The sequence below is a fragment of the Pomacea canaliculata genome, linkage group LG1, assembly GCF_003073045.1.
Source record: "Pomacea canaliculata isolate SZHN2017 linkage group LG1, ASM307304v1, whole genome shotgun sequence".
Classification (NCBI taxonomy): Eukaryota; Metazoa; Mollusca; class Gastropoda; order Architaenioglossa; family Ampullariidae; genus Pomacea; species Pomacea canaliculata.
Genome location: NC_037590.1, coordinates 14,628,326 through 14,642,334, shown reverse-complemented (window position 1 = coordinate 14,642,334; position 14,009 = coordinate 14,628,326). Strand labels below are relative to the sequence as shown.

The 14,009-nt window shown below is 38.1% G+C and overlaps 2 protein-coding genes across 5 annotated transcripts in view; both read left to right on the top strand.

Annotated features, from left to right (window-relative positions):
• LOC112570043 (coiled-coil domain-containing protein 141-like) overlaps positions 1-11,226 on the top strand; it is a 33,002-nt gene extending 21,776 nt beyond the window's left edge. For 2 of the 4 annotated variants that reach the window (XM_025248234.1, XM_025248242.1), the window contains exons 14-29: positions 539-667; positions 1,522-1,710; positions 2,169-2,345; positions 3,689-3,838; positions 3,962-4,084; positions 4,408-4,599; positions 5,023-5,206; positions 5,459-5,577; positions 6,727-6,851; positions 7,537-7,757; positions 8,014-8,310; positions 9,361-9,515; positions 9,889-10,037; positions 10,169-10,307; positions 10,440-10,619; positions 11,088-11,226. In XM_025248234.1, the coding sequence (XP_025104019.1) occupies positions 539-667; positions 1,522-1,710; positions 2,169-2,345; positions 3,689-3,838; positions 3,962-4,084; positions 4,408-4,599; positions 5,023-5,206; positions 5,459-5,577; positions 6,727-6,851; positions 7,537-7,757; positions 8,014-8,310; positions 9,361-9,515; positions 9,889-10,037; positions 10,169-10,307; positions 10,440-10,568 (2,478 nt within the window). In that variant the 3' untranslated portion in view covers positions 10,569-10,619; positions 11,088-11,226. Of the gene's footprint in view, positions 1-156; positions 283-538; positions 668-1,521; positions 1,711-2,168; positions 2,346-3,688; positions 3,839-3,961; positions 4,085-4,407; positions 4,600-5,022; positions 5,207-5,458; positions 5,578-6,726; positions 6,852-7,536; positions 7,758-8,013; positions 8,311-9,360; positions 9,516-9,888; positions 10,038-10,168; positions 10,308-10,439; positions 10,620-11,087 lie in introns of all 4 variants that reach the window. The other 2 variants (XM_025248251.1, XM_025248260.1) reach the window with 2 other exon arrangements.
• Positions 10,805-12,285, top strand: LOC112566590 (myopalladin-like). Its single transcript, XM_025242870.1, has 4 exons — positions 10,805-10,808; positions 11,088-11,275; positions 11,468-11,755; positions 11,979-12,285. The coding sequence occupies exons 1-4, from the start codon at positions 10,805-10,807 to the stop codon at positions 12,144-12,146; spliced, it is 648 nt and encodes a 215-aa protein (XP_025098655.1). The 3' UTR covers positions 12,147-12,285.
• Positions 12,286-14,009: the final 1,724 nt, after the last annotated feature.

The window sequence follows — 14,009 nt, the reverse complement described above, 5'->3', positions numbered from 1 at the left end:
CTGACTCCTTTATGTTTTCTAAGCCAGGGACTTTTTTTTGCTTCTAATCCACAAAAGGAAGTCATGTCTTGCCTCATTTGCTGACCTCAGTGGGTTGTGATTAAAATCAGGGGGTGGAATTTCATAAGGGAATCCCCAACCTTTTTATGTTTCCAGACTATTGACTGGGTCATGAAAATTGAGAATGACTTTTTCCCGCTCATTGCTGGTGAGCTGGGTTCTACAAAAAGCTCAAGCCAACAGATACAAGCACATCTTGATGAATTTCTGCCAATGTATAAGGTACTTCTAAAAGATTCAGACCCAAAGACATGTCCTTGGCTTCATGGAATCCTTGGCTTCTGGACACTGTCATCATAGTAAATTTTTTCTGTTATTAACAAACCTTTTCACTCAGGCTGAAAATTATATCAGCATCTGTGAAACTTTATCATTCTGTGATTAATTGGACAGTGATGATGCCAAAATCCCACGAAACCAAGGAAGGGCCCTTTTTAGTCTCTGTGTTAATGGTAGCCTTTTTTGCGCATCTCTGTAGACAATTGACCATGTAATGAAGATTGAGCGGGAGTTTTTCCTGCCCTACATTGCTGGTAACCTGGGCAACTCACTGCAGAAGGCACAAGAGTTGCAGAGAAAGCTGACAGAATTCATTCCCATTGCCAAGGTAGTCAACTTTGATGTTTTTGATGTTGTCTGGTGCCTGTTTTGTGGAAAAACAGTGAAGACACCTCCAAAGAATGGTGAAACCATTGATCTTAACCATAGAGCCATTGTGTTCTCCAAGCGACAGGAATTTGATTGACATTTATTATCATTACAACATTCGCATCAGGTTCCTCGTCTTATTACCTGATTAAAATGTTAATGTGTCATGTGAGCTTAAGTGGTTGAGTAATTCACAGACTTTCATGCAAAGGTGCTGTGATTTCTTTGATTGGAAACTTCAAAGGGAGAGAAAGAGGAAGGGTGAGAGTAAACACGTGCACATGTGTACATGTTTGCATGTGCGTGCATGTGAGCATACACATGTACATATATCAGATGACATAGTAACATTTGGTATGATAATAGCATTCATTATGATTTTCCAATAATGTTTTACAAATCAGAGTTTCTTTTTTTTATCTGCCAGGTAGACATTGTTCTTTAACTAAACATGTTTAAATGAACTCAACTTTTCTTTCTGTGCTGTAAATTCTCTGAGCTTATTGATAAAATAATTTGCCGTACTTGCAATACAAGATTTACTTAACATAACAATGACATAACTCAAACATCGAAGAAACACAGACTACACAAAAATATGCCACTTGCTCATCAGCACCATGAGGTATGGGTAGACTAGGTGTACATCAGAACAGCTTCAGAAGAATTTGAAGAAGATAGTAGGGAAGATATCAAAAGAGTCTGGATAAGTGCTTATTGAATACAGTGAAGTAATAAGAATATTTACCACAAAATAGCTCCAGCCTTAAAAGATGACATTTTAATTCAATTTAACATGATTCTGTAATGCAGAAAGCCCAAGAAGACATCGAAGAGCATTTGAAAACAGCAGAGCTGCTGTCTCTAAAAGGCGACACAAGAGGTCAAAAGGAACAAATTGTTAATGAATTGATTCGTGTGCATCAACGCTTCCAAGCTCGCATGAATGAATACCAGATTCTTATCAAGATGACCATCCAGTTCTTCAAGAATGTCAGCCAGGTATATTTGTTGAGGAAATTGAATATGGGCTTAATAAATGCCTTATATAATTATGAAGCTTTTAAAATTGGTTGCAGTGTAAATTCCAGGCAAATAAAGGGAAGTTTGTTATTCACCAGGTGTTTACATTTTGGCGGTAATTTTTCAAAGTATTTTAAAAATCAGTTGTATTTCTGCAAACATTTTGGTTTTTTTCTTCATAGAGGTTATTTTCAAATGTTTTTGTGCCTAAATCTCCATGCTTGTATGGATTAAAAAAAAATCAGAAGATATTAAAATATCATGGATGTTCATGAATACATAAATGAAAATCAAGTTTTGTTTAGATGAAAAATAAATATTTAAATTTTCACTAAAAGTTGACAGAATATTTGTGTGCAAAGAGGAAAATAATTGCAGTGATCTAAAATGTTTAAACTTACTGAAGGTAATGTGAGCCTGTTGTTTCTTTTCTACAGCTGGACGAGTTGATAGAGAAGACAGAGAGAGAGTATATGCAGTCACAGCTGCCAACTGACCTGTCTCAAGCTGAGTCCATGCTGGAAGAGCATAAGCGAAAGAAGACAGAAGTTTCACATTTTATCAACTACACTGCAGAAGAAGGAGACAAGATTGTTCGCCGTGTTCGTCAGCAGGTTTGTTGTTAAAAATGTTATGGATATAATAATAATAATAAATGGAATTTATATAGCGCATTTCTTGACTTGGCAGAAGCCTCAATATGTTTTACAAGAAAAAGGAGGAAAAAAAAAGTGCAACACACACGTACAGACACAATCCAATATATGCCAGCAAACAAATGACCAAAAAAAAAAAAAATAAATAAAAACAGCCTGTGTAGTCTGTGGGAAAACAGAATAGATCAATACTCAGGCCAGCAGAGCTGAAATCGCCAGAAGACTGCTGGTATCAATGCAATCACAAGCAGAGAAAACTGCATGAAAATGTTAATGCAGATGACTGTGATTCTCCAGTTATGGAAGGCCCATAGCAGTGATGACTTGTAAAAATAGAAGAAGCTGGTATGGCGTTAGGCAGAAAAGAGTGGCAGTCAATGGAAAGTGTGAAAGTCATAGAGGAAAAATAAAAATCAAACAGTACTGCATAGCAACTACGCAAACAAAAACAGAAAGGGAAGATGAAAACCCAACTGTTCTGTTACTGACATTAGTTGAAGGCTTGAGTTCTTGTGCTGCTATAATTTATAACATCCACAATGTACACCAAGATTACGAGCTGTTACAGTTCATATCTATAGCTCAGAAAGCTATTGTATCATCTGTGGAGAATGCAGAATAGATTAAGAGATACTCAGGCCAGTGGAGCTGATGTCGCCAGAAGACTGCTGGTATTGATGCAATCACAAGCAGAGAAAAACTGCATGAAACTGAGGAATGACTGTGTGATCTTCAAGTTATGTAAGGTCCATAGTCGTGATGACTTGGAAAAAACAGAGGAAACTGTTATGGCATGGCATCAGTGGAAAATACCAGCAGTTGACAGGAAATTTGAAAGTAGTAGAGGAAAATAAAAGTCAAACAGTCTGGCACAGCAAGGATACAAAGAAAAAAACCACTGGCCTATACAATAACACCAAAAATACAACAAATTAATCAAAAATTGTGGAGAGATGTTTCCCTCAGGCCTTTAAGGTGAAGTGACACCACTCTAACATTAAAGTATTGCTTTTAAATATTGGTGCTAGAAATAAAATTGTAAAAAATACCATAAAAAAATAGAAGTACTTAAAATAATGAATTCAGTGCACCCAGGCATGATGTACACCTATAAAACTGAGGCTGCATAAAAGTCATACAAAGGAATGATGCTTCTAGTGGGCTGCTCTTCTGAAACTTCAGAGCACAGGGAATGAAGTGTTGCTGATGATGGTTTATTATTGTTCATTATGGGTACCTATTTTTTTGATTGAATGAAGACCATTTTGATTGTTTACTAAACTGTTTTATGACATCTTCAGGATGCAGAGGCAGCAGCACGAGAAGACGTCCAGCAAGTCTTGGATGTTATGACAGAGTATAGGCGCCGGTGGGACTCCACTTGGGAGGAGCAGGAACGGCGCCTGAGGCAGAATCTTCAAATCTGCCAGTTCCACTATGACCTCAGACAGGTCTGTTAAAAAAGGAAACTTGCAGAAGTGTGGTTAATCATATTTAAGGACATAAGTTGTTGTTTTCTTTTTGGACTGGTTATACAGATGAATAAACAAATTATAATTTACCTTATATTGCAGATCCATTCTGAAATCGATGAGTTGCATCAGCATTTGCAGGCTAGGCGAGGAAGTTATGGAAACTCCCTGCCAGCAGCAAAGATGACTGCTCAGGCTTTCAATCAGTTTGAAAAGACTGTTGAGGTATGCTGTTTCTTTGCTTGACTGGCACTTTATAGAATGCATTTATTACAGTTTCATGCTTAAACACTTTTACTTCCCTTTATTTGTTGCTGATCATTGGCACATAAACAATGCGGTGTGTATACTGCTGCTAATGATACAATATGTATACTGCTGCTAGTAATGCAATGTTTATTAGGTATATCAACAGCTTCTGTTTTGTGAAATATATTTATTTTCATAATTGTGAAAGACCTGCCAGGTAGAGACTGAGCAGTTCAAAATGCACTAAAGTTAAAGATAACATTTTCACATCATCATAATCATATGTATTATGTTTTCAGCTGATTGAGAGAAAGATAAAAGATTTCATCAGCACAGCAGAACTCATGGTGCAAGATAAACACTATGATTCAGAAAACATCCACAGAGAAATTGATGTGCTGAAGAAGAAATGGAGTACATTCCACACAAGCGTGCGAGATTATCGCACACAACTAAATACATCTGTTCTATACTTCACTCTTATTGAAGAGGTAAAAAAAAAAAAAAAAAGAAAACTCTTTATCTTTATCTTTGTCAACCGTTTTCTTCTTAAGCTTTTGAATTATTTTTACCTAACATGTAGACAATACTTTTTATAATTAGCATTATTGTGAGCAAATATTTTGATTTTACAAGTCACTTTGTTCTCTTAGACTTAAGGGAATTTTTAACCTTCCCAGCAGGTCGAAATATAAGTAATGATAAAATCTTTAATTCTAGTCCCTATTTAGTATTTTGTAATAGGTTTGTATAAAAATCAGTTAAGGAAGCAGTTAACTTGACAAGAATATCTTGCATTTCATCTCAGTGGAAGAATATTTAATCATCTAGAAAGGGATTGGACACCAGACTATCAGACTCCAAACCTCTTACCTTACTTCAGTGGCTCTGACAAATACATCTTTTATGTTTAGTGTGAAATATGGATGCGGGAGGGAAGCCAGCTGCTGATCAACATTGGGCGGCGTGCACCTGAGTGCCGTGCACCACAGGATGCTGCAGATCTTATTCAGAGCTTGGAACGCTTTGTGGAGCAAGGGAAGCCCCTTCAAGAGCAGCGCCTTCAGAAAATCTCAGAACTTTCTCTGCAGCTGTATGGTCAGTGTTTAATGAAATGTTTGCCATCTTCTAGTAATATTTACTTGTTTCATTTTCATTTAAGAGATCTAAAATCTTTTTCAATGGATGTGATGGGTAATAACATGGGTAATAAGATGTAGGTATGCTTGATACACACATGCACATAGATTGTGAAAAATGTTCAGTTTATACAACATTTTTTTCATAGTTTTGACACCCCATCAGCAATTAAAATATACTGTTGACACTGTGCCAACCTATGCATTACAGGTGATCAAGGTGCCAACAAGGTTCGGCCGCTCATTATCCAGTATCAAGACATCATGCAGTCCTTTGAACAAGCGGATAATGAATTGTCCCTACTCAAAGAAAATCTAGAGGGAAAGCAGGTAGGTTTTTGTTTCAAATTACTAGCTGGAGTTCCCTATGCAAAATAGTTTGCAGCTGTTTATTCTTTATTGTTCACTGCTTTTTAAGATTACTAATGGAGGGAGATTTTTTTTTGTTTAATAATAATAAATAATAAGACATGCAAAATTTGTAAAGTGTATACTCACACTCCTAAGGAGTATGCTCTTAGTGCTTAAAAACAAGAAGGGAACATGGACAGCATACGAGGGACAGGAAAACAAACAAATAGCATATGAACAACAATCGTACTAAACGAAGAATAAAATGAAATACAGAAAGTACAAAGAAGAACCAAATAAAAGAACAAGAGCTGAGATTAACATGACATTGCAAAAGAAAGGGTGTGAAAAAGGACTAGCATTTTGGGAAAGGTTGTTAGGAGTAATGTTTACGGAAGAGATGTGTTTTCAGTGCACGTTTAAAGGATTCAATATTGGGTAGCTGGCGGATATGGAAAGGGTGAGAGTTCCATTGTTTCTGGACAATAACTGAAAATCCTGTGGCCAAATGTTTTTGTTTTGGTGACAGGAAGAGTCAGAAGTATTTGTTACAGGGTCTGTTCTTTCTCCTTTATTCCTTCTGTGCTTTTCAAGATCTGTTTAAGAGCATGTGCAAGTAAATTAATGCCAAAAGATATCTCTCTGAAGAGCTTTTCTTATTTTATCGAAATCCATTTGTTAGTTATTCCATATCATTGCTCCAAGCCTGCAATTTTAGCAGTTTTTTGTATAATTTAAGAATCATCTTGTCTATGTTAACACAAGTTCTTTTATATATATATATATTTTTTGTGTGTTAAATTTATAGTTTGCTTTTGCTTTCAGAACACTGTTACATAGAATTAGTAGTGTTAGGGACTGGCTCTTCTAACTCTGGTCTTTTTCATGGACTGTATAATGTCCCACCATTCAGCTTTTCTTTGTAATGCAAAGTAAAATGTAAGGCCTGTGCTCTACAGTGAGCTATAAATGTCAAGTTTGATTGCTTTGTTTAAGCTAATGCATAAGAAACATGCACTTGACAGCAAGAGATTCTGCACCTAGTAAATGGTAGTCTTTTTTGTTTTTTTTCATGCTGTTTCCATTTGCATCAGTTTATTTATAACTTCTGGGAAAATTTATCTTCAGGCTCCACCCATAGAAGAAACTATGGACAGACAAACAGCAGCAGCAGCTGCTGCACCTCGGGCTCAGCCCAAGCCACCTCGCATCACACAGCACCTGAAAAATGCTGAAGTTGTGGAGGGTGTGAAGTGAGTTAACAAAATTGTCTGGTTTAACAACCCAACCTAGCTGTTGAACTGGTGCCTGAATTTTTAGAGGGTTGGGAAAAGTAGAGAAGCAAAGGAGAGGAAAGATGGGCACCACCCCTGCAAAAAGCTAGCCATGACAAAAATGCAGTCTCTAACACCTTACCATCAACCAAAAGCATCGATGACTGCCTTTTTTTCCTTCTGTCCTTTTTTCTGCCTTTCTTTTATGACAGTTCATTTTACAGGTGTTAATTTCACTTAACATCTGGTCAAAAGTCTAGTCAAAATCTAGAGTTTCATCGCAGCATCAAACATTATCAAAACTATACTTGTTGCTGCAAGAGGAGCTGTAATAAGAAATATAAAGATTGTAGGAAACTGTAGTTATTGAAAAGTATAACTGAAGGCACGCAAGGAGCTATAATTATAAGCATGAAAATTACAGGAAACTTTATTTATCAAAAACTGCTTGTGGCTACAAGAGGAGCTATAATATTAAATGCAAATTATGTAGGAAACTTTGTTTTATCAAGAAATATGCCTGAAGCTGTGCAAGGAGCTATGATACATGAAGATTATTGGAAGCTGAGTGTTATTTGTTGGCCAATTGTGTGTTTTGTTATTTAAGAGAGTTATATTCTTAAGGTCAATAGGAGCTTAGAATGCATGCACTTTTGTGGCACAGATTCACCTTTGAGTGCCGGGTGGAAAGTGAGACAGTTCCTGAGGTGCGCTGGTTCAAGGACAACTTGCCACTTAACAGCCCAGACTATGAGACTCATTATGATCGGGGTCTAGCTACTCTGACCATTGAGGAAACCTTTTCTGAAGACACAGCCCGCTACACTTGCCGGTTCACAAGCCAATCAGGCATGGCAGAGTCATCAGCTTATCTTACAGTTAGGGGTAAGTGAAAATGACAGACTTTTTATATGGTGACTTTTTTTTATTTTAAAAAGGGCTTTTATTCTGAGAAAGAAGAATGAGATGAGGGAGTGTCCCTTGTATGCATGTGTGTGCATGTGTTTGTTATAATGCACAAATAAGGTTTATTTATTTTATATATATATCTATATGCAATCAAACTAACATTATATACACTCTTTTAAAAATTTCTACTTCAGTGTGTGAGATGTTAACTTAAACAATACCCGATTTACAGAAACCCATCAGCAGATTGTAGCTCCAGAGTTTACAAAGAATATCAAGTCTGTGGAAGTGGTTGAGGGAGCACCACTTGTGATGGAATGCCATGTGGTGGGCATCCCCTCACCGGCAGTGTCTTGGTACAAGGATGAAATCAACATTGACAACTCACCAGACTATATAATTACTAAAATCAATGGGTCGTGCTGCTTGAAAGTACGTCAGGTGGGGTTGCACCATGCTGCCAGGTACACCTGTCGTGCAGTCAACCCTGGTGGTGAAGCTTCATCCTCAGCTAGGATCACTGTGATCTGTAAGCTCAGCCTACTTTCATCGATCGGAGTGGTTTTTAGCATGGCATGGTATTTGCATGCAACCTAGTTGTAGCAAATTTGTAGTTACCATCTTTCCTGAGGATATTGTGATTGTACAAGTCAAGCGGGATTCCTTGATTTGTATTCCTTGGCTTGACTCCTGGAACTTTGGACTGAGGCTGCTTTCTTTTTCAAGAGGATGTTGGCTAGTTCATTTTTTTCCTGTTCTCCTTATTACTGCATTGTATATTAGATTTAAATGGACATAACCACAGAAGAATGCATGTTTCTCTTTCAAATCTTTCTGACATTTTACAGCCTCCTATCTAGGCTGCTTTGCCACATGGACTTTGTGTTACACAAATTTGCTCCATTAGGACTGCATGTGATGTTTACTGCTGGAATACTTTCTTTATGCATAACAACTCTATACCTTGTAAATAAATGCTTATAGAAAGTCTTGTTCTGGTCATGATTCACAAATCCTTCAAGCATGTGGGGGAAAAAAACTCAGCTGAAGTAACTGTTGTTTCTTTGCCATTCTGATTTTTAGTGTAGAAATCCATGTTTCAGCTAGTTGAAAAACATGAAATAGGTTCAGGATTTCACTGAAACTAGACAACATGTAAAATCTTGTCTATTGCATGTGTTACTGCCTGGATCTGAAAATTGTTCTGTGATCAAAATTTAACAAATTACCCTATTGAATGTTAAAAGAAAGTGTATGAAAATGGTGGTAAATGCTGACTTTCTTACTTGAAATAAGTATAATTTGCCTAATAAAATACAAAAAAAAGTTTTACCTGATACAGACAGCAAAGAAGAGACAACATAAGAGTCTTGTCCCTTTGGTATGGACTTCAGATTCATGTTGATGTTCATATCACAATGGACACAGCTATTATGGAATGCACAGTTTCCAAAGCATGGAAAAATCTGCTAACATCATGAAAGATACATTTTCTTTCATGTCAGAGTATTCAGCAAAAGAACAAATGGAGTACATATTGTCTATCATACTTTCATCAGGTGTTTTTCTTTTCTTTCAGCAATGCGACCACCAGTGTTCCAGCAGCCTCTGCATGACATCACAGCACCAGAAGGTAAAAGTGTTCACTTTGAGGTGCGATTCACAGGTTCACCAGCACCAGATGTGGCTTGGTTCCGTGGACCCAAACGCATTCTTCCAAGTGCCACATACAAGGTAATACATTTTTTTTTAAGCAAGATGATTTGCTAGAAGATAATGATTGCATTTAGAAAGATCTTTAGCTAAAAATCTTAGCAAAATATTGCATTCATACTTTTTATTATCAGTCTCAGGATTGTTCCAGTTCTGCTGTTTACAATTGTAACATGATCAAAATAAACTTGAGAACAAGACCTGGTAGAAAAATTACTTTTGGGTGTGCATATGCACGTGTGTATGTGGGTGTGCATGCATGCATGTATGCCTGAGTGTAATTGAGAGATATTTTTATTCTTTGCTTTTTTTGGTACTTTGATAATGTGCATGGGGCTTCTGAAACACTTAACAATGCTAATTATTATGCTTTGGATCTTTTGGTATCGTTTAGATCACCATTGAAGCCAACTTTTCTTCACTGGATATCAGAGAGGCCTATGCTGAAGATTCTGACACTTACACAGTAATAATCAAGAACATGGGTGGGGAGGTCCGCTCCTCTTGCAAGCTCACAATTGAATCAGTGTTCTCCAGCCCTGTGTAAGTTGTATTCCTAAGTAAGGCAAAATCTCCTTGAGTATTGTCAGCATACATAATCATACAGATTTAAAAAGTTACCTCTTCCAGTTGTTGCCAGGGTTAATATGGCTGTCATTTTTATACTTTTGCAGGGAAGACTTGTCACAGGTGTCCACAGATGTTGAGCCTCAGCGGCCCATGTTCACTCAGCTCTTGTCACCAACAAAAGATGTACCCGAGGGTGCTCGTGTACGCCTTGATTGTGTGCTTGTGGGACATCCAGAACCTGAGGTACAGGATTGCTGTTTTATTAACTTCATATTGTGCTAACTAGGAAAATATATAAGATACATGCTGCTTAAGTTTGTAAATCAATGGGTATGTTGATGCAGTGTAAAAAAAGTTCTGCTTGGCTGTCTCCAGGTTATCTGGTTGAAAAATGAAAAGCCAGTCAAAGAATCTCAAGACATCCAGCTGCTCTTTGAAGGTGACCATTGCACACTTGTATCCGTGAAGCAGTGGGCCAGGACAGTGGAACTTACAAGGTCATAGCTCGCAATCCTCATGGTGCTGCTGAGAGTACCTGCAAGCTGCATGTGGAGCGTGAGTAACAAGCTTTCATATGCACTTGTTTAAAATGGTACTTGTTTAAAAATTACCTGATTGCTTAGAAATGTATAATCCCAGCAGTTTACACATGATATTAATGTTAAATAATTGCTATCCAGAAGGAATTGAAGAGAATATTGTAGTCATTTTAGACATTTTTCTTATTTAATTCAAAAAGTATGGGTACAAAAATACTAGTGAGTATGGCTATAAATGCTAATTTGATGTCAGCTTTTTTCATAAAACCCAGTAATAATCTGAACAATCTTAACTGCTTCTTATTATTTTCTGCTAGGCAGAATTTTACTGTCAGCAACAGGTTATCAATAATTTGGTTAGTTAATGGTCTGTTGATGCTGTCAAAGTCATACTTATAGTGATTTGACTTACAAGCTCACAAATGTATGTTAATTTCATTTTGGAGCCACTGTTGTGCATAAATTTGTTGGGGTGCTTTTTCAGCGGTCAGTGAAATGAGTGATGCATCAGTGGGTGAGATGATGGCACCCAAGTTCACACAGCCACTGAAAGATTTGACTATCAAGTCTGGTCAACGTGTATGTCTACAGTGCAGGGTGTCAGGCCATCCTATGCCTGAAGTTCAGTGGTTCATGGACACTAAGCAGCTGGAGAGCTCGCCAGACTTCCAGGTTTGTATAGAAGAGACATTGTTGTCATTTGAGTCAAGTCCAAGTAGACAAAAAAACATTGAGGTAGCTGTAGATAAACATGTATATGCCATTTCAGATGACTTCAGACTTTTTATTGTATAATGAAAGGATCTGACTTAAAATATGTGTTAAAAGCGCAAAATTTAAAATGTCATTTTGCACTCATTTCAGATTACAGCCTTTGCTGATGTCCACTCACTGACTATCCCAGAGGTCTTTGAAGAGGACAGTGGCAGCTACATGGTACGTGCATTTAATTCTGCAGGGGAAGCTACTTGCCTTGCTCGCCTCACAGTGCAGCCAGTACCAGAGGAGATAATGCAGCAACGCATTGTACCAAGACGGCAGCAAATACCACAACGACCTCCAGAATTCACCAGACTTTTTCAAGACCTTAATGCCAAGCCTGGTGACTCAGTCACCTTTGAGTGTGTCATAACAGGCTCACCCAAGCCAAAAGTAAGCATCATTTTGCTATTATTCTCTAAAAAAAATAAAATTCTATAGCCATATGTTTCTAATTTTACTAAGCTGTAAGACCTATGAGGTGTAAGAATTTACAAAATGTTGACCATGGTTGTAAAACTTACCTTCAAAGTGATAGTATATTATCATTACCATGTGTTTTCATCATGTTTTTATTTGCTAGTTGGAGATAATCTACAATATCTTTTGACCATAGGTTTCATGGCTTTCAATGGGGAGCCATTGGTATCTCAGGACTACCAAGTGTCCATGGAAGGTGACACATACAGACTTACCATTCCAGAAGTGTTTGATGAGGATGCTGGCCGCTTCTCAGTCACAGCTGAGAATCCGTCAGGCAAGGCCACTTGCTCTGCTGTTCTGACTGTTGCACCACCTCTGCCTTCAGTCCCTGCTCCAGGACCAGCTGTACGACCTGCTCGAACAGTCTCCATTGATCTGCCAGACACTTTGGCACTTGTGCCCAGTACTGGTATAGCTGCCCCACAGATAGGACCAACTGGTGTATTTGAACGTGAAATGTGAGTGAACATGATGGTTTAAAGCACCTTTATTTTTTGTCTGGGTAATACATATTTATGGTAACTTTTCTGATTAGCTTATTACCACTCATTATGAAAGATTTTAACTCCTAATAAAATTTATTATTTAAAGCTCTGATTGCATTTGTCCTTTGAGGCTGATTATTAAAGCGCTTCTTTTGATGCCTCCTGAAATGTATTATTGAAACTTTCAATGCATTTGTCCTATAGCTCATCCTTTGGATTACTTTGTTGGCAGGGTGCACACTGTCACCACTACAGAGAAGCGAGTAAGCCGCACTTTTACCACTTCTGAAGATGAATACATGTCTGGACGTGAGAGTCATTCAGAAACATTGGTGACAGAGGTCAGACCCAAAAAGAAGATTAAGCATTCAGAGAGGTATTCTGCCTCGCTTACTGCTGACCTACCACCTAAATTCCAACCTGTAGATCTGACCATTGAAGTTCCTGTTCCGCCCAAGTTTGTGCAAGCACTCAAATCCATCACCGTAATGGAAGGCACGCGAGTGACTTTTGAGGGTGTTGTGACAGGTAAATATTAGATGTAATTAAAAAAAGTTTATAAGTTTGGACCTTTAACGGCATGCAGACGAAAAAACATTTGCAAGAAAATTTATAGATAAGTGGGGCTAAGGTAACAACTTGATGCATCCTAAGTGCCCTTCATATCAGCAACCTCACATCATTTTGTTCTGTCAGTGGGTTTTTTTGTTGTTTTTTTTAAATAGAATTTTAGAATTTCAGTGTTCATTTTACTTTTCTGCAGGCAAACCAGAACCCACCATCAGGTGGTTCCGAGAGGGCAAAGAACTGACTGATCAGCCAGACTTCGAGATCTCCTACAGCAATGGGCGTGTGTCCATGACTATCCCAGAAGTCTTTGATGAAGATGGTGGTCAGTACACTTGCTCAGCTGAGAACATTGGAGGCATTGCTTCCAGCACTGCAGAACTGATTGTCAGAGGTTTGTAGTGACTTTAAAATATTATTAGATTTAATTGGAGCAAAAACTGGGCCTAGGATTTATAGCAGACAGGGTCAAGAGACACAAGACAATAAAAGCATGTGAGTTGTACAGAGAGAAATATAAGTTGAGCAGTTTCAATTTTTTTCTGTCATACAAATTATTTGCCTCCTACATTATTGCAGCTTCCATGACACCGCCATCTTTTGCCGAAAAATTGATGCCACAGTACCGCCGTGAGGGAGAGCCAGTCCGCCTCACTGTCAAGGTGACTGGTATACCTGCCCCCATTGTCACATGGTACAGAGAGGGACGACGTCTCATCAGTTCCCCAGATTTTGAAATCAAGCAGGAAGGTGATATTCATTCTCTCTACATCCCAGAAGTCTTTTATGAAGATACTGGTCGATTCAGTGTTCGTGCTGAAAACCCAGCTGGTGAGATCACCTCCACAGCCAGCCTAACAGTTGAGCGTAAGTAGCTAAATGACCATTGTTTAAGAAGGCATGTGCACCTATTTCCCGAGGGATCCCCTGATGCTCATAGGCTGTGCACTCTGTTTTTGGTTAATGGGTTTGAGTGGGTTTTGTATCCCATATTTCCTCTAGATCTATTGTGTTGGGTGCACACACTTCCTAGTCACCATATGGAGGCACAATGGTCTGTCTTGGGAAAGAAAAATACTGTCTTGGGACTTACAGCGTAATGGTACCTCACA

What these genes read in the sequence shown, in the direction of transcription:
- LOC112566590 (XM_025242870.1), top strand. An exon ending in AGAGCTCGCCAGACTTCCAG is followed by an intron (nt 11,276 to 11,467) that starts GTTTGTATAGAA and finishes CACTCATTTCAG; the next exon opens with ATTACAGCCTTTGCTGATGT. An exon ending in CAGGCTCACCCAAGCCAAAA is followed by an intron (nt 11,756 to 11,978) that starts GTAAGCATCATT and finishes TTTTGACCATAG; the next exon opens with GTTTCATGGCTTTCAATGGG.